The sequence below is a fragment of the Gallinula chloropus genome, assembly GCF_964237585.1.
Source record: "Gallinula chloropus genome assembly, chromosome: Z".
Lineage (NCBI taxonomy): Eukaryota > Metazoa > Chordata > Aves > Gruiformes > Rallidae > Gallinula > Gallinula chloropus.
In genome coordinates, this window is record NC_140089.1 from 86,281,427 (window position 1) to 86,305,885 (window position 24,459).

Here is a 24,459-nt window from a genome sequence, read left to right on the forward strand (position 1 = left end):
TGCCATTAGTCTTCACTTAAAAAAAACCCTGGGTCCCCTGACTGCAAAACAAAAGGACTTTGTTGCACAGGATAACAATCAGCTTCAGCTATATAACGAATTGTCTCAAATTGTCTTAATCTCCTTTATATAAAGGAAAAGGACTGAATAGAGACCGAGCCCCACATTCAGGATTATTTGTGATGTGTGAATGCAATGCAATTAGTGCTTCATTAAGGCAGCTTCTTATCTGCCTGGCTTTGACAGCACAAAGTAACATTAAAATTCCGAGGGAGGCAACTCCTGCAGAACTCAACTGCCTTACAATTCCTGTTATTTCACTCAGACAGCTTTCATCCCATCTTATTTCTAGCTTCACATCCTCATCTCTTACACACTGGGCAGCAGATGAAATCTTCATGTGGACTGAGGAACACGCTGTCCCAGGAGGACATTTCCAAAGCATGTGTTTGGATAAGTTTCCTAATTAAAAGTCACAATTGTTTTATGCTGAGGGTGATGAAACACTGACACAAGTTGCCCAGAGAAGTAGTAGATGCCCTGTCCCTGGAAATGTTCCAGGTCAGGTTGGACTGGGCTCTGAGCAGCCTGATCTGGTAGCAGATGTCCCTGCCCAAGGCAGGAGGCTGGACTGGATGACCTTTAAAAGCCCCTTCAAACCCAAACCCTCCTGTGCTTCTAGAATTCTATTATGTCATTTTTCAAAAACACAGAGCAGTTTCATGGTAGTTTGGTGTGGAAGAAGGTAAGATGCAGCATTAGGTCAGAGGACAATATCCAAACTCTGTGTCTCTCCCAGCAGTGGCGAGACAAGAAAGCGATACTCAGCTCTGGAGAGCCTTCAGTATGTCTTTCTGTGCAGAGCAAAAATCAATAATACTCACTCTGGCTGAACACATCACTAGTCAAATTTTGTTCTCTCCAGAGAATTAGGTATCAGCGTTTAAAACTTATTGCCACTTTCAGTGCAGTTTGAATCTTTGGCACCAAGTTTATTACTTCACTGAGATTATGAATGAAATTCTGATGTATTTTATCTAGACAGTAAAAAAAAAGAGACTACTTCCCTGCTTGTAAATTGAATCATTTGGCTGTGTACAACATCATTGATAATTCATGCATTTTAATTGGTATTTATGCACTTCTATTTCTAGTAAAGTAAAAGCAGTATGAATTATGACCAGCAACAGTTTACAAAAAGACCGAAGAGAATTAAAAAGATCATTTATTGTTATTTTAATAGAACAAGAGAACTGAGAATATCCTGTAGATAAATGGAGCAACAAATGGTTAATTACGGGGTTGACGGCTTAATCTAGCTTCTCATTTCACTGTGCTAGTTAGCACTAACTGTGAACCATCTGTCTGAGAGTTTAGCACTACCCCCACAAGTATTTCATTATGCAGTTTTAATATGCACTTTTGACAGAAATGGAAATGGGCTCAGATCGGTTTTCATGTCACACCAGGCTACATAAGTTTTCAAGGCTGGAATACAAATCAGAGAACACAAATCCTTCCTCCCCACTTCCAGAGCCCTCCTGTCCTCACTCTCTGCCTGGGAATGCAAATGCTATGTTTACCTTTCCGGGGAAGGTGGGAAAGAAAACTAATAAATAAAGTTCTCTACACATCACTGGAGTTAGAAGATCCTCCATGCTCTGTTTCTCTAACGAAAGGAGAAACTATGGGCACAATTTTCAACAGCTTCTTACCTCCCTGTCTCAGAAAGTTGGGTGCATGGTCTGCCTGTTGCTTCTGTAGAACTATAAGAGGGCTATAAACCCGTTGGATGAGCCCCAGGAAGGTCTTGCTTTGGGTGGGACAGTCCATCAGTTGTTGGAACAACTGGATGGAGCTGGCAACAGGAAGGTGGGAAGGTGGTACCTTCCACTGGAGATGCTGCCATCACCTTGCCTTCAAGCTATTGCTAATTCATGACTGCAAGGTCTGTAATGTCTCAGAGTGAATAAGCTTTATTTAATTTCATTTTATGTGGAGATGATAAATAAAACTCAGGGGAAAAGTATGGGGGAACTGGCAAAGGGAGTTTAACCAAGATGACTGGATCAAATCAGAGAATAGATTGAATTATTCCTTAGGCACAGTGAGAAAAACTGTGTGTCTGTGGCATCTATTCAGAAGCCTAATGCTTCAGAAAAGCTGCACAAGAAAAAAAGTTGCTAAGGAAAAAGTTCAGAGTGACAATGCTCAAGTAAAAAAGTCAGAAAGTGTGAAAAAAAGCTTTTTAGCCTGTGCTAGTGGATGTGAAGAGCAGTTCATCACTTTGATGGAAACTGGTGGCCACCAGGACTGGACCAGGACATTATTTATGGGAAAAAAGGATGGCTTTGGACTAGTCAAAAAGGCCAAAGAACCCAATAAAAAAAATCATGTGCTATTCTTTCTGATCATGGGTTAAGCTGTTGAGTCCTGACCTATACTCATAAAAAACTCAAGATCCAGAAATCCAGCAGCGTATCTACTCCAGAAAAAGCATGCTAAATAAGAATGGCAGAGATGTGTGTCTCACTTCATGGCTTCTGATGGTGTAGGACTGGCACATTGCTCCATCTCTGTCTCAGAAATATAATTATAGGGACCCATAGCAAGCAAACCACATTTAACTGACCAAACAGAAGTTACAAGGAGATAGAGGAGATGCAGGCAAGCATTGTGCTTTTGTGCAAGACAGGTCACAAGGGGAAAATACAACCTGCAGAAGCAGTGGGAGCCATTTTGCATGTTCTACTCAAAAAGCAAGAAGAAAATGATGCCTTGCTTGTGTGACAAAGGAAAGAGAGGCAACTGCCTGCATGCTAGAGGGAGAAGGGAAGAGGTGGGATTGCCTGAAAGGATGGACCATTTGGAAATGTCCTACCCAGCCCAGGCCCACAGTAGCTGCCCCTGCCTGGCAGAAGGTGATCCACTCTCCCGTTGGGCAGAACATGGCAGGGGTCTGCAGGAGCTGAAGGCACCTCCCGGGGACCAGAAAACATTGCAGGTGCCCTGGTATCAAGCCAAGGCTCTTTTTCAGGGATGGAGAGTGAGATCTAACAGCAAAGCAGAGACTGTGGTAAAGCTTCACAGCACAGCTTTTGCCCCTGCTCTCTTCTCTTCTGACTCAATTCCCCCAGGAAAAACACCTCAAGGAATGCAGAGGGGCAGGACATGCCTAACAGCAGCCCCCTTGCTGCCTTCCTCCTCCTTCTCCAGGGCTGAGGGGCTGCAACGCAAGCAGGTCGCGGAGACACGCGGCTTGAAGTGCATTACCCTCTCCATGAACCAGTGTGGGCGAGTCCCCTTCCCATCCGTCCGGATCCTCATCTTCCTGAGGGGAGCGATATCAGCGATCTCCATAATGAAACTGTCCTCCTGGCCTCGCTCAAACCTGCAGGGATTGAAAGACCGAGGAGGTTTCCCGCTGCTTTCCGGCACCGTCGCCTCTCCATCCCCTGTCCCCGCTACAATTCACATCTTGCCAACAGCCTCAAACTAAAAGCTTATGAGCACTGCTTTATTGGACTGGAGCTCTCCTGACCTGCAGTCACTAGCTACTGTGATTTTGGCAAGACTCCTCGGTGCAGATTTGACAGGGATTCCTCAGCCCTGGGAAAAATATGCCCATACGAGGCACACGGAGCCATTCCAGGCACCCTGTAGCACACATTTACCCCTCTGTCTGTGACCAGCACAATAGAGACTCACAGTCAGGTTTCTGCCCATCACCTTCCTCTTGGCATCTGCCCATTGCCTTCATAGAATCATTGAATCATAGAATGGCGTGGGTTGGAAGGGATCCCAAGGATCACAGAGCTCAAATCCCCCTGCCACAGGCAGGGACACCAACCTCCAGGCCTGGAGCTACACAAGGTTGCCCAGGGCCCCATCCAACCTGGTCTTGAACACTTCCAGGGATGGGGCACCCACCACCTCTCTGGGCAGCCCCTCACCACTCTCTCTGTGAAAAACTTCCCCCTAATATCAAATCTGAACCTTCCTTTAGCTTCACTCCATCCCCCTTGTCCTGCCATTCTCTGCCCTTTTAAAAAGTTGAATCCCCTCCTGTTTCTCTGCGCCCTTCAGGGACTGGAAGGCTGCAATGAGGTGCCCCCACAGCCTTCTCTTCCTCCAGGCGTCTGCCCACGTGCCTGCCCTTAGCCCAGCCATGCTACAACACAGAGCAATTTTGCCTCATCTCCTTTCGCTGAGGCGCAGCACATAACTTGGCGTTTGCCGCGGTGACAGACAGTTGCTGCAGCTCAGCTAAATACAGCAACCTGATGGCAAGTCGGAGCGTAATGCCTAAGTTTAGCTAGCACAGGGAAACTGTGTTAGAGAGGAGCCCAGAATGGCTGTCCTGCAGCTCCCTGCTGAATTTGGGGAATTTGGGTTGGCAAGCTGGCTCCATCCTTGGTAAGAACCAGGGTGGGTTTGTGTAATATTGCACGGAAGATCCTACCCCATGCTTGGCTGCTGTACGTAGGCACAAGGGTGTGTAGGAGCTGCTCATCTACAGCAGTCAGCAGAAAGCATGAAGAAGAGGAAAAACAGCTAACATATGCTTCTTGAAGAAGATGCTACACTGGCCAGGACCACAGCTACCTTAACTCCCTCTTAGCAGTATTGATGCTAGGAGGAAAGCCTTGCTCTGGTGAGAGTGCTGCCTCAGGCTCAACACTACTCCGTTGAGAGCAAGGATGTCTCCTGGATTTGCCCCCAAACCACTCTGCAGGCCAGCTGTGGGCCTGGAGATGGAAATCCTGCCCTTGTTAAGTCAAAAGGCAGCCAAATCCAAGGTGGTCTACCAAGCACCACCAGGACTGCTCTGCTGTTGAGGTTCCTCCTTCGTGCAGCCTCCTCCTTGTGATTTACCTGAGCCTGAGGTTTGGAGAGAGGTCTGCAAACGGTGGGCATACATGGACAATCCACAAGGATGATGTCTCATTCCTGGTAATGTACTCGACCTCCTACAGCTGTGCAATGCCAGGATATGGGGAAAAAAACCCACTTCTTTACCAACCTCTGCTCAGATTACACCCTGCAGCATCCTCACACCATTATCTGAGCCCACACGGCCGCAGATGCTAGCAGTAGGGATTGGCTCCAGCCCCTCAGTTTTGCATCCAGGAGCTGCTGTCCCTGCACTCACAGAGGCATTTGGATGGGGTGTTTTGGTCCCAGTCCATTTTGGTTATTTAGGGTGGTGGTTGCTCTTTGAAAAACTCCTCTCTTGTTATTTGCCTTTCCATGGCAGCGGATACCAAGGCAGCCTATCTCACTGTGGGAAAGAGCAAGTACTTTTGTGCCTGGGCTGGATGGATTTCCACTTCCATTTAAAAAAAAAAAAAAAAAGGTGTGACCCTTCCAGCTTGAATTATCCCATGATGCTATTATCAGTTTTCATTGCAGTCGCTGTTGGTTACAAGGCTGCACAGAAGTCTCTCTCCCTCTGCTCCTTTCCATGAGGAGCAACTGTAAGCGAAACAGGCAGCCAGCAAAACAAACCATTATTTACCTTCAGTAAGTGCCCTGTTTATGGTTTTCAAGGCTCATGTTCACCTGCTCCTTCCAAGAAGTCATTGCAGTATATGGAAACAATCGCTGAAGTGGCAAACTTGGTGACCCAAGAGCTCTTTTCTGTTCCCTAATTTATACGAACATAAGTCTGAAAAACATTTGCGAAGGGAAGATGTACCCAGACAAGCTGACTGCTGCTATCCCTTTTCCAGGACACCAAAGCATTTATCTAAGGGATTTCACTAAGCTTTCCTACCCATGCCTGCACTTATAAATATTTCTATTGCCCAGAGGTCTGGGCAATAACAGTAATGTAGCTAAAATTGCCTTAAATCTGCAGAAGGTAAGACAGGCAGTTCTTCGTAATGCACTAAGCTGCTGTGAGCAAATTGGTACTGGATGGCCCCAATAAAGATGAAGTGCCTCTTGTCATTTGGCTGCTGTGGCTCTCACCCATCTCTTGCTGCTGGTGAAAAGGCTGGTGAGATTTCCAGAGCTGGGGAAGCCTGCAGATGGATGGAGATGGGTGGGAATGGTGTGGAAACAGGCATTATGTGTCTCTGGGGACAGGCATGTCATCTGCAGAGGGTGCTAATAAGATGGAAAGAGCTCTGCACAGTTGGAGGTGTGATCAGAGCGCCCCCAGCTAGCAGAGATGTGCCAACACATCCCCAAAGAACAGCATCTTGGGGGTACTAACAATATAAATAGCTATGTTTGACATGCCCTTCTTTGTACTGGCCCAGTGAGCTTCCAACACCTTTTGCAGGCCTACTGATGGAAGACAGCCCAAGCAACTGATAATATGGAAATTATATGGTCCTCCTTTATCCATTTTCAAATCCTTATGGCAGAGGTTATCCGTCCTGACTGTATAGACAAATGGGTTTTTATAGGTCACATTGTTTAGGGATATCACTTGCCTGGGCAGCTGGAACAAAACTGCAATCCATTTCTTGAGAGGCTGGAGATGTCTTGGTCCTCTTTAGAGATTTTTGGTTGGTGTGCACTGGTGTGAATTACACTTTATTTTTAAATACATGGTCCATTTCCCCACCTACTAGAATTGAATGTTGAGCTTAAAATAGTGGAAGACAGATTGTTTTGGGGTTGCCTGGGGTCTTGGAAGAAGGATGCCACCGATAGCCACACACAGTGGTAATGCTAGGGCATTGTCCTGCATGTTGGGTGTCTTTCTGTGATGGGGAGCAGGGCGTGACTCAGCCGTGTTTCTCATGGAGAGTTTAGTAAGCAGCACCTTGGCTACATTTCTTTTTTCAGAGCAAACAAGGCTTGTGCTTGTTACTAACTAAACACATGAAGGTTTCAAGCTTAGCTGAACACGCTTGCCCAGACACCCACTCTGCTATGACAGCTGCAAGTAAAACATCCCTCGCACAAATACCTCTATGCAGGGACCCTTATTCCCAACAGCCCAGCCCACACACGATACAGAAAGCTGCATTACCGGGGAGGAGTCCAGCATCACCTCTGCAAGGTAAGCTCAAACCATGTGGCCAAATGCTCCAGCCTCCCCAGTGTTCCATAGATGTTTTGCTGAATAAGATTACACGTAGTCAAGTAACTAAATTTAAGCTTGATGTAGACCTGCCGTGTTCATTCTTGAGCATGCCAAAGCTTTCTGTGCCGGAGGAGGTGCTAGAAAGAAATGCTTTCATGGCAAGAAGTGGATCGGTGGCATGTGGGTTCTTCTGGCTTACAGAAGTGCTGGCGTCAGACTAGAGTTACAGTCTTTGAAGGCTGATTACGGTGATGAAAAGATGAGATTTCACCATTTTAGCAAAATCAGAGCACGCACTGTGGCAGTCTGTGCAGCTCACAACCCTCTCCTCTCTCCCAGCACTATTAAGGACACTTCAGGGCAGACAGAGGTCATCACATGTACCTTTTGCACCAGCTGCAGACAAACCACCCCTGGCTCCAAAACCATGCGGTCACTTTAGCGTGGCACAGGGACCGAGCTAAGAAGCCCACTTCTCAGCAGGGCCCTCAGCTTACCAGCTCAGGTCCTGATATCCCTCATCCAGCTTCTGGACCAAGCTGGCTCATATCTGAACAGCTCAGGGAACAAGAGGAGCAGGTGAAGGAGAGTCAGCACCCTCCCATCACAGACACTTCCCAAGGCACATATATGCATGCTGATTTTTCTCTTCCATTGTGCAGTTACTCATTGCTTCCCATTAACTAATGTTTAAATTAAATTACTTATTTTTCTGCATGACACAGAAATTGCGCCTGTGGTTTCGCGCGATGTCCACAGTTCCTCTTGCAGCTGATGCAAGACTTCAAAATTAACATGTTTTTTTTTTTCAATGCTCATCTCTAAAGCCATGAGGAATGAGTCAAATGAAATATTTCTGAATGGCCAAGGGGGATTCACAGAATCAGAGAATCACAGAGCTGTAGGGGTTGGAAGGGACCTCCAGAGATCATCGGGTCCAACCCCCCTGACAAAGCAGGGTCCCTAGGACAGGTCACACAGGTCAGTGTCCAGATGGGTCTTGAATATCTCCAGAGAAGGAGACTCCACACCCCCTGGGCAGCCTGTCCCAGGTCTCTGTCACCCTCACCAGGAAGAAGTTCTTCCCCATATTGGTGTGGAACTGCCTGTGCCCCAACTTGAGGCCATTGCCCCTTGTCCTTTCCCCACAGACACTGAGAAGAGGCTGGCCATTTCCCCCTCTGTCCCACACTTCAGATATTGATAAGCATTAATCAGATCCCCTCTTAGACTACTCTTCTCATTCCCCTGGCTACACGGTGCTTTCCTCCCTTCCACTCTGATAAATACATTAGAGTAACACGAGGGGTCCAGATCTGAATCTATAAAGCCAATGGGCATTGATCTGTGTGTTTGAGTGGGAGCATGATCAAAGCTCCAAGTGCTTCTTGACTTAAAACCAGAATCTGTTATCACTCCACTTTTAGCCAACAAAAAATGAGAAGGTTACAGTACCGGTCTCCATTTTTATCCAGCTGCATCTCCTCAGTGTTCCCATTGGATCCAAAGACGGTCATGAAAATACCGGCATCAGTACCACCGCTTTCGATGTCTCCAGTCACAACCGTGACTTCGTAGAGGATCTAGTGAGGATTTGAAACAATCAGAAGGTCTCATTTCAACAGCCATCCTTAACCCACACAAAAGTCAGGACAAAATGCTAGACAGGCTCTGCATGAGATCTATTTCCATGCCAGAAATGTTTATTACATGGCTTCTTGGGTTCTCTCCACACTGTGGTTCTCGGGTGCAAATTTGGAGATCCCAACTGCTACAGACCTTCCTCTTTGCATCATCTATGACTTTTTCTGCAGAACTTTTCAGCCTAGATAGACTCAGGGAGAAACACATTCGTTTTGGCAACCATGTGCTTTGGGAGCAATGAAGACCTGGTAACCCTCTCGTGAGAGTCAGGACCCCTGACATCAGCGTGCAGGTTCTCCAGCCCAACCCTCTCCTGCCACCATCTCCTTGTGGCCACCACCCAGTGCTCCAGACCTCTGTACTGCACCAAACTTTTACCATTTTTTACAAACAGCTCCTAAAGACACAGGTTATTTTTTTCTCCTTTCCCTTCAGTGAAAAATGTTTCCCACAAGTGTTTGGTGTCCACCTGGGTGTTTACTCCAACAACCCTAGGAGCTGTGAATTCTGTACATCTCAACGCTCTCTCTGCAGCAGAAGAATTCAGCTACCAGTGGGATGCACAGTGCTGCACTGAACACAGGGTGAGCCCAGATCTCGTGCACTAAAGGTATGTCGATCTGTGGAAAGATCTTGCAGCACTTTCACCTGATTAGCCTAACTTTGTTCTTTCCTCCTGACATGTGAATAATGAGATTCAGAATAAAACGTTTCCAAAGTGCACAAGTCCCAGTGGGTGAGACCGGCATTAAGGCTTTCAGGCCACTGAGATGCTTTCAAGATCGTACCTATAGTAACAAGAACTCCGGATTTAAGAGGCAGAGGAATATAAAGAAACAGCCCCGACAACGCATTTCAAACAGTCTATTGCTAGGCAAGTTTTATTGGCCTGGATCATGATTGCCACAAAAATAAACAGTGCAAAGGAAAATAATGCAGTGGATTTTTCATATTTTCTCAATCCTCAGTAACCTGCCCATCTCATATTCGTTCACACACACTTTTACATCATAGCAGAGCACCATATTTACTCTAGGTGGGAGAAGAAAAGCCCTTTCAGAAACACATTAAATGTTTTTACTGACTGTGGTGGACATTGACTCATTTCTCTATGTATGGGAAGGCAAATACTCAATTTAAAGCATAAATAAGGAATATCAAGCAAACAAGAAAATTAAACTGAAATGGGCGTGCAAGAGAGAACCAAAAACTAAACAAAAAAAGCATTCACTTTCCTAAAGCCATTAAAGGTATTAGTTGTCTTTGAACTCTACAATAAAAAAAAAAAAGAAGAAGAAATTAAAATCCATTTCTCACTGCAGCTACTTAGGAGGGAACAGTCCCAAATTCCCTCAGCTAGGAGACTGATCAGAAAGTCAAATGCAGACTTCTGATTTCATGTCTCAAGCAACTTCCCCGATTCCCTGCAAACCTTTCAGCAAGCTTCTGGCCCAACATCATAAGAAATTAAAAAAGAAAGAAAGAAAGAAAGAAAGAAGTTAGATGTGTCTATTTTTGGTGTGCTTATGAAATTAGCTATTCAGGATTGGGTTTTTTAAGGATGACTGAACATAAGCCTTCTTTAGCATCCACTTCGATCTACGGGCGAGCCATCAGCTCACGGATAGGAGTTTGAAAACCATATTCGGGAGGTTAATCAACTGATGGGAAGATTTTAAGGGTTTAGGTTTTAACCTTGGTATTCAGTCTGAGGGAGGGTGGGTTTTTTACCCTTTTAGGACAATTCTACCTGCAATGAGTTGTTGAATCCTTCAAGGATGCTGAATGTATTACATTTTTCTGTGTCTGGGGAACAAACAAGATTTCAGGAGACTATCTTTAGCTTGGGAATCAAGAGCAGCATAAAAAAAAATGTATGTACAATGAAAGTGTAACCTCACTGTAAATTGAAACATACCTATAGAGATTTTAAATTGCCATACAGGTACTAAATAAGGTATTATTGTCCCATTCATCCAGACTGTTATTTCTCTTAAAAATCTTACAACCAAAATCAGCATAGCTCAGCTTTCCAAATTGTTCTTGGTTGAAATATGGCACAGCACACATTACTGCAAATTTCTTATATAAGGATGAAAAGACTATATACATAGGGTTTTTATATTGCTTATTCAGCTTTCATCAGCTATTCATTCCAAAGATCAAGCTTACAAATGCCTCCATATTTCAGCTACTTCCAGTTATTATCAGTTTCTACCTGAATTCAGTTTCCCTGTCCCACAGTGGAAAAGCTGAGGTGGAGCCACATTATGCAAAAATTAAAACTTCTCCCCTACTCTGATTTGATGAGTTCAGAAGTATCTCCTCAAGCAAAACATGATGGAGTTTAGATTGCAGCAAAGGGTTCACCTTGCAGCTGCCCCGCTCTGTGGGCACTATGGGTGGAATGAAAGGGCAAGGACACGCTGAGCTGCGTCCCACCTGCTCTGCCCTACCTTGTCCTTCTGCCTGTGCCACGACTGCATCCAGCTAGCGTAATTAAACAGTGCTCTAAGTAGCAATGACAGTAAACCATTCCTAAAGATCTTCCTAAAGGCATAATGAGGAAATCCTCTGCAAATGAAAGGCTCAAACCACAAGTAGAAGTCAAAGTGTGAGAACCGCTGACACAAAACCTCTATTAGCACAAGCCCATGCAAAAGCTGAAGATGCAGGATGAGCCTAGAGCCTACCTTGAGGCCAACGTTAATGCAGTCTGCATCTAGGATGTTGAGGATCCGTGAGGTGAGGCCATCACCCTTGTCTCTGGCCAGCCAACACTTACAGAAAAAGTTGTACATGACGCCTTTGGTGGGCACGATGATGTTGAGCTCTTCCAGCAGCCAGCAGCTCTCAGGGGTAGCACCATCGTGTCCCACCTGTGAGGAAACAGCTCCTAGTTAGAGGGGATTTCTTCGAAGGGATGCTGACTAGATTTTAACTAGTGATGAAGGATGGGGGGTGTTGACTACATACATCGTCACCAAAACCTTGTCCACAGGGGAATGAAGTGAGCTGTGATACAGTTTGTGCCATTGCTGCCCAATAGGCAAGATGTCAGTGTACGTGGCAGCTGATGTGGGTAAGAAAACTCAGCTCACCTTCTGCTGAGCCTGAGGGAAGGCAGGACACTGCTGGTCCCAAAAGTAAGCAAGGTAGACTGCAAGGTAGACTGGACTGACCTAAAGGAAAACATGTCCAGTCTCTTACTACTCTACTCCTGTCCCACTGACTACTATCTGCTGATCTCTACGGACCCATTTCTTGATCTTTCCAACCCCTTCCACTGCTGCTGCAACAGTCAGAAGTGACTATCCAGAGCTTCATAGCCAAGATGAAAGACGCAGCGAGGCAAACAACCATATGCATTATTCAAGCACTCCTTCTGTCACAAAACCACATCTAAGTCAACTATATGTACCAGGCTGTTTCTCTGCTTCCCAGCTCCTTCAACTGCAAAAGCTCCATGTTTGTATAGGAGCCAACAGATGGAGTATACATCTGTAGCTGGTTGATTTTCAAGGACCACCTCCTCCACACTCAAGCATGGTCCATTTCAGAGAGCATGAAGTCACACAAGATGGGCAGAAGGCCTGCATGGATGAAAAAGGGGCTTTTGACAAAACTAAAATGGAAAGAAGAGGAGTACAGGAGATGGCAGGAATACAGAGACACTGCCCCTGTGTGCAGGATAAGGTTAGGAAAGGTGAAGTTCACCTGGAACAGAGTCTGGCCAGGGCCATGAAAAGCAGCAAGCAGCATTCCCACAGGTATGTCAGCAGCAAAAGGATGCTGATGGTGCTAACTTCTCCAGGAAACCACATGTATCCCTCTTAGACAGCCTGGGTAATTCATCCCAGGGCAGGTATGTGAGCATAACTGTGTATCCCAGCTGGTGTATGAAAGTCAGTCAGCCAATCACTCCAATGTGTATGAAAGGTTGAATAAATGAGCTACCTACAGTTCATTATTTTCAGAACAAATGTTGTTTGTGTTGTCACGAGGAAAATGAGGTCCTTAGCTCCAATGTTTTTGTTTTTAAATTATTAGGACATTTAGGGTCGCTCAGAAAATAATTTTTAATAACAGGTTCATCTAGGGTGATATAGCTGTAGTATCTTTTTTTTTTCCCAAAAAAATCACAAGTGATCTTTTTTATCTGACTGTCTCAGCCATCACTGCGATTAGGAGTATTATTACTATATTAATGTCTGTGCAGCTGCAGAAAATTAGAGTTAACCACCAGGGAAATTCAAGTCTACAATGGATGCATTAATTCTCAGATTCTCTGGGTGTGAGGTGAATGGGAATATGACATTTGCCTTCCCATTCCCTCTCTGCCAGCTTGGCTGCCCTTCTCCAAACCCAAAGACCCTCTGAGAGACTGCACACAGCCCCTGGAGACCTGTTGCAGGATGACATGGATGAGGCAGTGGGGAAGTTCAGGGCAGTGGATTTGCAATGGAGCAGGGACAGAGCAGCTAGAGGGAAAATCACAGTAAGCCCATCAAAGCCTGCTGCTCTTTTGGGTTCATTACAGCCACCTCTTAAAGCATTGTTCCAAGACATTGCTAGGTACCAGATTTTCACAGCAATCCTTAACTCCTTTGGTGTCAGTGACTGCCAGAAGAAAGCACACTGTGCATCTAGTTGCCTTGGAGAACCTGCACACAGGCAGGTTTCCAAGGGCTCTTATGCTGTTGTAAAGTCTGGGATAAACTCACCCATTACCGAGTCTTCCTTCTGGATGGTCTTTTTGAGCAGAGTACTGGGATTTGTCTTTCAATTCTAAGCAAATCTTCAGAGAGACCATGTCAGTACTTCAAAGGACCCAATGCTATGGCCACACCAGCAGTGTTGCCTGGACATGCATACCAATATCACAACAAGTTTTTTGGGCTGAGAAGTCTGAACTAAACTGGAAGGACAGAATTTCAAAGGCAGCTGGATCCCTGGGCTATTTTTTAAGCCTTGAGGGACTGTTGAGTACTTCACGTGGCCAAAAAAGTAGGATGCACAGTTGGCACTGGGCAGCTCACAATCACATTGAAACTGAATGCAACAATGGGGGGGGGGGGATTGAAGACAATTTGAATGGTAGCTAGAAGGAAAAGATGACAAAGAATAGGATTCCTTACTTATTCTGGAAGGTGCAGAGAATATTGGAGAGACCTGAGGGGCTTCCAGGGCCAGGTCCCTAGTCAGAAAAGGACTGGACTTGCAACACTTTCACACTTCATCACACTTTACTCTGAGCTCATGACAGAGAAAAGCTCTGAACCAGAAGTGGTTTAGAAATGCAAGACTCTTCTGCTTATAAATACAGGACTCTCCTGATCACACCCATGTCCCTGCTCCAACAGCAGTCTAGGAACAGATATTTTCATTCATTAGGAGAAGAAATACTAAAACTTGTTTTAAAGAACCTGGTATGAAGTGCCTACACCCAATAACTTGCGTTATTTGTTTTCATGTCAGCATGTCTATTAAAGAACACAGACAGTAAATATTATACCTGTAGGCTTACAAGACAGGTATAAATGGGCCCCTTCCAAATTACTTCATGTTCCACTGTTTCAGCTTTCACTACAGTATATTTGCAGCAGGAGAATAATACTGAACTGGAAGTGGCATCATGCTGCAAATCTTACGATGCCACTAAATTCTGCAGCCGACTCCCCAGATTATACAGAGGGCTTCTGGAAATTCAGTCCCTGTGCTATGCTGTTTTCACATGGTAGCTCATATTCAGAGCTTCTTGCCTTCTCCCAGAAGCAGCCAAATGCCAAATCTGAGAACGAACTGTTCCTCACTTTTTTTTCCCCCAAGTAGATAACTGGCAATAACTAGCAATTTTCTGCAATGTCCCTGAACACTGCAATTTTCTACAAGGAAAATATGGACTGACTCCATGGCAACCACCACAGACTGGCACATCGATGTCATCACAGGGATGTGGATCAACAACAAGGGACCTTCCAAGCAGAGGGCACTGCAAGGCGGAAGGCAGGAGGCCAGGAGCAGATGGGTCCCACAGCCACAAGCTGGGGAGGGGAAGAGGGGGGCGGTTTATAAACTAACAGGGAAAAATGAGTAAGAGGTGAGGCAGCAGACTGGTGAATCACTGAGGGTAGGGGTGAAAGAATGCAGAAGACCATCACTCAGCTTGAAAGATATTTCTCTTTCCAGCTCTCTGAAATCTTTTGCCTACTTTCCCATTTGTAATCCTTTTCAAATTATATTTTTCCTTGCTTCTGCCTATTTCCAAGATTCTGCTCCTATTTCCTCCTGTTCTCTGCCTCTTCCTCAGCCTGGACAGTTTCTTTCCCAGCATCCCTTTCCATTTGCCACTCTTTCTGTCTCTCTGACACTGGCCGGGGGTTGTGCTGGCTTTTTCCTCCCTCTCTCCTCTCCCAGCCTGTGTGCACATATAAACAGCCCATGGGCTGGTAGAGGAGGGTTTACGCAGGGGTTATGCACCTGCTTCACATTCAAAATCTGATGGGCTAGACGGGAAGTGCCACTAATACTCATAATAACCAGGCACTTTGAGTGCATTAAGAAAATGGTTTGATAATAAACTCCAATCTAATGCAGAGACTTGTCAAGGTGTCAGAACATGTTGCCTGAACATAAACGAATGGGAGCGCTGTAGTCTGTCAGCTGCTACAGCAGGACATACGCCTGCAAAGATGTTTATTATTTTTTTAATTAGGATTTCTCTCTTCATATTTCTTTCACTCCTCTGAATACACGAGCACGCACGCCACCAGGTAGGTTCACTGCAATGCAGGGCAGGAGGTAAAAATGAAATCAAATAGGCTCTTGAAGTTCTTGGGTGCTGTGGGCTTCAGCTCTCAGGGACTGGAGCAGGCTTTCAGGAGATGGAACTGCCACATGAAACAAGAATGATGCACGGAAACGCGCTGGAAGATTCATGTGAAGTTTAAGCTCGGTGATTGAAAGTCTATGCAAATTCTGTCTCCCTGAGCCATAGCAGGGAAAAATGGCTCCTGTACTGGAATCTATTTGTGTACGTTACTTATGAACAATGATTAATTTTCTTCTCAGAGCCTGGGTCCTCCAAGCTGTGAAAACAATTTTCATGTTTAGCCTGGAAAGTATACAAGACGGGTTTCTCACTGCAGGCACAATTTATGAAACCCAACTGGAAGTACTGTAAAAATCAGCTCGGAAAAAGATTGATGGAGGACTGGGAAGCTTGGCTGCATCTGTCAGTAATGGACCTTGACTAAGAAAAAACAGTACCAGAGATGGGACAAAACTTGGACACGTTGCAGCGTCCTTATAATTCAGAATTATCTCCTGCCTCACAAGGATCTTGTTTTCCTGCAATCTAAAGCGTACTTGTTTTCGGGTCTGGACACATGTGAAATCTCATTAGCACATCTCTGTTTACATCCCTTTCAGACACCAGTGTCTTTCCTTCACTGCTAAGTATAACAGGAACATGTGGCTCTTTTGGCCACGTATTTCATATGCCTCCAGTACTCGCGCTGCATTCGCAAAGTACCTCCACTTTTTTGATCTCTCCAACATCCAGGCCCCAAACAGAGAATTTCTCTACGGAGCCATCTGCAAACTCGTCCTTCTCTTCTGAGAGATCCAGCCACAGCCTCTCTGTCTGCACTTTCTGAGGCCCCATGATGATGATGTACACTCGGCTGTCGGTGCTGGAGTCATATTCTGTACCGGTCGTGACGGTGATGTGGTAGGGGATCACTGCAACAAACAGAGGTTTGATCATCAGAAAACTCACACATGTAGGCATTTTTACTTCGGAAAATCAGAGTAGTTGTGTATGCCAAACAGCTTCACATCCCATTAAACTCCTTGGGAGAAGGGATAGCGCCGTGCTCCATCGGGCTACGAATGTGCTCGCTGACTACTTTGCCATGCACACTTGGGACTGAATTCTGCAAGGGTTAATCTCCTCAGGCAGCTCTACTGGCTGCAGGGAGGTTGTAAGTCCAGACAGAACAGCAAAGGGCTTAAATCCTTATTTACACCAAAGAGATTTTACTGAAGATGAGACTGAGCACCTGTATCTTAAATAGGCTGTTAGACCAAAGCGATCTTAGACTCACTGTCCAACAAAGGCAAATAAATCTATGCTGACTCCAAGGTAAACTGTCACTGACTCAATGTCCCAATACAACTGCAAGTGTTCTCCTTTGAGCTTTGTTCAAGGATTGCTGTGATCTATGGGGCGGCATCTCTTTTAAAATCCAGGCAAACTATGAATAATCCTTGTATTAAGGGTAGGTCACTCCATAATTTCACACATTGTGTAATGATATTGGCTAGGGGGAAAAACTTCAGGGCAAGTCTTGGGGCTTAGCAGGTTATTCTGTGGTTTTCAGACATTTCAGTTCAGCTGTAAAAAGGGAGGAAGTGCCAGACTGCTTTTCGAGTGCTTTCCAAAAGCTCGTTTGGGTAAACCAAGCAGGAGGTGCAGAATTAGACACTGAATACTTGTTTGATTTCTCAGAACATTTGTGCAGGGCTGTTCAAACCTTTCTGATGAGATTTGCTGGAGCTTTGAAACTTGCCTCGTCACAGGCTCGAAACTCAGCCTAGTTTTACCATTGCTTTTCTGATTAAAAACCAAAAAAGCTTATAAACCTTCACCCAAAATTGGGTTGGCTTTCAAAATCATCTGCAATTGACATCTAATTTTGCCTTATGATGACTGGGTTGGGGTTTTTTTTTGGGGGGGAGGGAGTTGTGATAGAAACTTGCATCAAACTCAAGAGTATGTGTGCGTAACCAAGAAAGGCATAAGTTCATGCTGACCAAATCTGTTCTTACCTCTGGACAGAACAGAACCCAAAGAGATTCATTCAGCCCTTATCTGAAGACTTTCTGTAGCAACACAAAATGAACTGATGATCAGGCAAGACTTATTCTCCCCTTTATGGTGTCATTTACATTTCAGTGTCTGCATCAGCATAATGGTATGCAATGCATTCTTCACAAAATAACCACTGGGGCTGCTGGCAGTAGCAGGAGAAAGGGCTTAGCTGTAGGCAAGACAGATTTTATAGGAATATGTAGAGGGGGTAATGTTTAGAACAGCTCCAGGCTCCACTTTTAAATAAAGTATCTTTTGAATAGGGATACATTTTTCTATTATACAGTTTTTGCCCTGTTTCCTGAGACAGACTGCATGCACAGGACTACCAGCACGTTGCATCCTCAAGCCAAAGTACTTGAAACACCTATTTTAAAAAAAAACGAGAACTATAAGAAACTGTTTTCATTTCCTATCTTAAATAATGGGTACAGAGACATGGAATAGCTTGGTACCAGACAGCAGGAAACACTGCTATTCTTTCCTCTGAGAGCTAGAAAAGTGATCCTTTAATTTGCTTATCTCCCCTCTCATCTTCCTCTTTTTTCTCTGACTCCACAGTTCTACTTCACACAAGGGAAAAGGCAAAAACTGAGGTATGTGGCCTCAGTGGGACACACATGTCCTTCAGCCCGTGTCCCTTTGTGCCATTCCCTTGAAGCCCTGCATAGAGTTCAGGCTGTTTGAGGGCACCCACCCACCCTCACAAGGAGCTGGGTTTCATTAGGGATGTACAACACACCATCTCCAGCTCTGCCTTCAAGAATGGACCAAGGTTCCCAGTTCAGACACAAGCAGGCTCCCAGTCAACAGGACTTCTTGTTGACTCTGTGCTCCATCCTCACGTCACCTCCTTCTTCTTAGAGGTATTCACCATCTGAGCACTGAGTCAGAACTGGGCTGCTCAAACTGTCACTCCCTTCCCCAGACACACAACCCTCCCCCCCAATACCACTTTTCCTAATCAATTAATTAACAGATAGCTCTTTCTCCAGGTCAGGAGGTGGCTGGCTGGCTCACACAGTCCATCTTATCTGACACTTCCTTAATGAGGCCATGTCACTGCAACAGAGATAGCAGTGATGATGAGCTCCAGGACTCAGAGAAGAAAGACCACCCTGATTCAGTGGGGATGATGGCAACTATCCCAGCTCTGCTGGAGATGGATTCTCATGGGAGATGCTGATGATTTACCCATTATTTGTGAAACTACAAGGAATGCCAACATGGCAGATGTTACCCATTGTCTCACCACAGCAGTAATATCAGAAAGGACATGAGAATCACTTATTTTTCATTTGAACACAATATAGGATTACAAAAGAAGGATTGTCCCAAGACACATGGACTGCAGACCAGGTTAGGCAACGTGCAGCATTATGTCTGTGTTGCAGCCTAAGGGCATGGGACATGCAACCCTGGTACCACATCACAACAAACTACTGGGCATCAGCTGAGCTGCAGTAAGCATTAATGTGAGTTCCCTTGGACCATGTCAGTGAAAGCTATCTTAATCTCCTAAGCCAAATTACATCATTTTACACTTGACTTACCATGGAAGTTAATTATTTTGTGCTTGCTGAGGACTAAGACTATATATACTGACAGTAACTGTGACTCAGCTGCTGCCCAGTTACTGGTTACAACACAGTTTCTTAACCATACATCTAAAACCTTTATCTAAAGCTAAAAGACCCCATGTTGAGTGACAATGAATAGTAGGTGCAATGTAGATAACAAGTGCTGGAACACAGAGTTGGTCAATCCAAAGGTACATAAATATAGAGGGAAAAAAATAAGGCTGTATGGTAAGGAAATTATAGGGAAATATTGGAAATATTGACAGATTGGGGAAGCCTTCTGCAGAGCTTAACTTCAGCTAAAGGACACTGTTCTTCCATCCAGGCCTCCTTCACAGCCAGGACAGAAACAAAACCTGTACAACTGTCCCATCTCATATTGCCCGAAGCCAAGCAAGACTAGCCTCCCGGCGTGACAGCTGGCCTTTGCAGACACAGCCCAGCATATTTCCCTGTCATAACCTGCAACCCAGAAACAGATTTTTCTTTTATATCTGGCTTTGCTTTGTCTCAAGAATCAGAGCCTAAAGATGAAGCTCTAGACCAGGGCCATCAAATTTTCCCATCAGTTATTTCAGCAAGAACCTCACTCCAGAGTTCATGGACTCCTTGTCTTTTGTGTCAGCATTTGAAGACTCTCCTCTTCTGCCCAATTATAAGACAATCCACCTTATAGGAAAGAACAAACTCACCTGAGTGCTCCAGGTCAAAGCTTGTTTTCTGAGAGCAAAGAGATTTTATGTGTGCTCTTGCTCAGCTCCTTGTATCTCATTCCCCTCCCAACTCAACAGCTGCTGCATGTTGTAGGGAGAATACTTGAAGGGTTCTAAAATTAATCACTTTCAAACTCATATTAAGCAGACACCATCAGTGATGAGGCACTACTACCCTGATTGTGAAAAGGGGAGATGGCCAAAGTGTAGCAAATAAGGTCACAGGGAATTCAAGGCCTTCTTTGGTATTTCAGATTTAATATGTTACATGAAACACCATCTTGAGTAAGACAGATACAGGGAAAACAAACTCAAGAGCTGATATCAGCAACAAGAGGTACTTTAAGGAATAATATGGAAAAGAGCCTCTGATAATGCAAGGGAGAGTTTTTGGTGATAACATGTCTGGCTACAGTCCCTCTCACTGCAAAGAGCTTTGCATGCTCTGGAGCACACTTCAGACAAAATTAAACAAAACTTGCAGACTTTTTTCCTGAACCTTATCAGACCCCACTGCTCAGAGGGTAGTGTCACTTTTCCCCCCCTCTGAAGTGCTGTCTTCAGTGAAGTTGGCTATGGAGGAGGAGGAAGAGTGAGTACAACCCTTCAGTGGGTTTCTTTCTGAGGAGGCCCTATGGATGTTGTTGACTGACTCCTTTCCAATATTTGGTGATGTGGATGCACTCCTCTAACTTTAAGCACCTAAGGGTTTGGAGTTGTAGTTTCTCCTACAAGTCCCCTGTACCACAACAGAAAGCAGCATACCCTTGAATAACCACCTACTTAATGATATTGTCACATTGCTCATAGCACCCCACTGTTTGCAGAACTTGTATCTTCTGGCAGTGAAGTGAATTCTGACAAGCTACAGAATCCCAACTTTCCACAGGAGAGGAAGAAAAGAGTTGGAAACCCTGAATTACCTGCGAACTTCATGGCTTATTCCAGTGTTAGGATCAGAGACCTATAGCTACAGCCACAGAAACACAAGCACTCATCCAGCATTTCCCAAAGTGGTCACAACACAAGGTGAAGAGAAGCAGTTTGCTGTTCTGTCTCTCCTTGATCTTCACCAGGATGAACACAACCTCTCAAGCACTGAAAACCAGGAACACATGCATGCATGCCAAAGTGTGCACCATCAAACATGGTGCTTGCTCACATGATCCTTCTTCTGCTGCTTTGACCAAGCTGGATTTTTTGGTCTCTTTCAGATCTTCATTGCCATCTTGACTCGATAGGCTGAGAGATGACTCATCTAGGCTGTTTCGTTCACCATCATAGCTCTGGTTGGAAGACATGTATGGGAGGGTAATGAGGTTGAATGCACATGTGTTGTCAGCTTGCTCCCATGTGCCTCCAAGAACAACACGAGAAGAAATCCTTGTAGTTCCCCAGGTAGCTTTTTGCTCAGTGTAGCTCAAATAAATGTGACTTGTAATTTACTTTAAGTCATTAACTTACTTCTTTGGTAACTTTGACAGGCCACTTTGTATGAGTGTTATACTAAAAGAAAAATATAACAGACCTGATGGACTTTAATGGTGTGTTGTGACTTCACTACCTGTGTGAGTAATAGCCACAGAAAATTCATGTAGAAGTGACAGTGCCAGATTTGCTTCCCAGGGCACAATTTTGGCATCAGACTAACTGACCTGGTACAGGCCAAAGAGCATATGAAGGAGGGTACTGCAAAGCTGGACAGTATGAAACATCTGTTGTATTTGAGACATTAGTGAAGGGGTTCAGTGTCATTGTCCAATGATTGTGAGGCTCTTAGCATACAGTCACATGATTAAAAAAACCTACTGGCTTTTCCACAATCCAAATTAATATGGGCAACACTGCAAGTGCATCCACAAGAACTCATAGCATTGTCCGCTGCAGTTTTATGAGGGAGCATATGGCAACACTCATCCAAGGTGTAACTCTTCTTATGTCCCTTCTGTTTTATTCAGGATGAATCTGCCTCAGTTTCATTGATGATAATTTTACTGTTAACTGCCAATTAAAATGTCACTGTATTTTGCAAAGTGGACTCCTTAAATACAGTGGACTCTATCAGTTGCTTTATTATGCTTCGCTGTATAGAAGCGAGAGGTCTATTAATCTTGTTTGCTAATTTTAATTAGTGTATGCACCTTGAATCCCAATTAGCTGTATTAGCCTGATAAAGCAACAGAGGATGTGCAAGCAGAAAGGGCATTTCACTTAAAAAAACATTTGGTGCTTTGAGCTGTAGCAGAGATGAGATTTTTTTCATGTTTGGCACCGGTGGAAGGAGTTGCAGAAAAGATAAACCCCTCCAGTTTGATGAGGATGAAGACAAAGGACCCAATATTTTGGCTTGAGGGACCCATAATTCACCTCCCTTGTGGGCACAGCAGGGAAAGCAGCAAGGAAACACACCTGATTGTGCATTTAGGTTGGATATTAGGATGAAGTTCTGTGCTGAGAGACTGTTCAGGCACTGGCACAGGCTCCCCAAGGAAAGGGTCACAGCCCCAGAAGTGTCTGGATGATGCACTCAGTGCCATGCTCTGACTTGGCTGGGCCTGTGTGGAGCTGGGAGTTGGAATCAATGATCCTTATGGGTCCCTTCCAACTCAGGTTATTCTATGGTTAGCAAGGTACTTTGAACTGAAGAGTTTCACTTGGACTCCTAAGACTTTCCTATTGAAATTGCAAACTACAGAGGTAGTGGTCCTGGTCTGAAAGCACCCATACTTTCAGCACAAAGTTGAGTTGGACATGTGAAAAAGCATGAATCCCTAATGACCTGGTTTGGACTTCAAACATTCTGCATGTGCTAGTAGCAGTGGGTTGGGATAAGAGCTTTGAGCCTTAACTGTACCTGTTCGTAAAGCGTACGCTCAATCTTTTTGTCCTCCTTCTTTTTAGAGAGCCAGCGCTCACACAGGAAAACAAATGACTCCTCTGTGGTCTCATCCAGGATCTCTACTTTCTCCAGGAACCAGTCAGGGCTGATCATGCTATTGTCATGGCGAATCTTGATCTTGTACAAGATGCCCAGGTCCACAGCCTGGATAGTGAACGTGTCCTCCTGCAAGGTGTTCAATAGCGGTTACTTCTGTTAACAAGCTCTCGACAGATCACCTGCCAGACTACAGAGCACAATATGTGCTTAAATTCCATCTCACATGGCAGTGTTTGATTAAAAGCTTTGCAGAAGGCTGCAGAGGTGCAGCATCTCTGTACACCAACACTGGTTCAGCAGGAAAGTGTTTTGAAGCCTGCTTCTGCAATGAGGGTAGCTGCAAAAAACCCCTCCCACTTAAATATGACTGGTCACAGTGCAGCATTCCTGGAATTTTACAACCTGATTTTTTTTTTTTAAGGTAATCTAAGGCTTTCTAATCCAGTTAGCTTTGTATGGATGATCCAAGTCTTTGCCACCATTGTATTTGAGTATCCCTGTATGAGGCTGTGAGTGTGACTCACGAACCGACCAGAGTACCGCTTTTGGAGTCGTTTCATCAAACAAAGCTGCAGTTTAGGTCTGATCAATTTATTACATTCTACAGTGAGTTCCAATACATACCATATATGCACAAATCAGTTGCAGGGGCTATGGGAACGAGACACCCTGGTTTTGTGTGCCTTCCAATCCAAAGCCTGCAACTCAAGCCAGTTTGTACAGACCAAGCTCATGATTTGTCCATCGCTGACCTCACAGAAACACCTACCCCTGTGCTGCAGAGCCTGTCAGTCACAATACCCAGCTGACAATCCATACAAAGCATTTATGAGAGGTAAGGAACGTGGTAAATGGAATCAATCGGCTCATCCCTCATAGGAAAACTCAGCCTATGGACTTGTTCGGTTAAAGGCTGTGAAATCGAAAGCGTAGTTAAGCCGTTGCGCTTGTACCTGTCCTCGTTCAAACTTGTTGAAGTTCGTTTCAGATTTGCTGAGTTTCCTCTCTCCTGTATCCCCAAGATCTCCATAGATATTTAGGAAAACGTTGGCATCTGTTCCAGCACCATAAATGTCTCCAGTGAACACGCTTATCTTGTATGTGTGAACTGCGGAAAGAAATGGAGATGTGGTTTCTGTTCGGGTTAATGATCAGGGCCTATCGCAGAGACTTAATTTACCTAGGAAAATGGCCCCCAAACTTCCTGCTCTTCACTCAGTTCCTGGAGATTTAAGATCCCACATGCTTTATCCTTCCACATGTCTGATAATGATCCAAAGGTTGGGGAAGCACTGCACTGAAATATACTGACTTTCCTTTTTTCCCATCTAATCAATGTCTGTGCAATGCTTTGATCACACAGCATGCAGTTAAGAATGCAAAGAATCATTGTGGTTATTAATGAATGCAATGTCAATAGAGGTGAAGGGAACCTGAACAGGCTGGACTGATGGGCTGAGACCCATGGGATGAGGTTTAACAAGGCCAGGTGCAGAGTGCTGGACACAACAACCCCATGCAGAGCTACAGGCCTGGGGGAGACTGGCTGGAGAGCTGTCAGGCAGAGAAGGACCTGGGGGTGTTGGGTGACTGCAGGCTGAACATGAACCAGCAGTGTGCCCAGATGCCCAGGAAGGCCAATGGCATCCTGGCTTGTGTCAGACACA

General features: G+C 44.9%; 1 protein-coding gene across 1 annotated transcript in view; it reads right to left on the bottom strand.

The window, feature by feature from the left end:
* Positions 1-24,459, bottom strand: part of LOXHD1 (lipoxygenase homology PLAT domains 1) — a gene marked incomplete at both ends in the record, with an annotated part of 161,360 nt that overhangs the window by 32,327 nt on the left and 104,574 nt on the right. Inside the window, 7 exons of the mRNA XM_084278544.1 lie at positions 3,274-3,391; positions 8,498-8,625; positions 11,380-11,565; positions 16,221-16,429; positions 21,017-21,140; positions 22,709-22,918; positions 23,746-23,900. Coding sequence (XP_084134670.1) covers positions 3,274-3,391; positions 8,498-8,625; positions 11,380-11,565; positions 16,221-16,429; positions 21,017-21,140; positions 22,709-22,918; positions 23,746-23,900 — 1,130 coding nt within the window. The remainder of the gene's footprint in view (positions 1-3,273; positions 3,392-8,497; positions 8,626-11,379; positions 11,566-16,220; positions 16,430-21,016; positions 21,141-22,708; positions 22,919-23,745; positions 23,901-24,459) is intronic.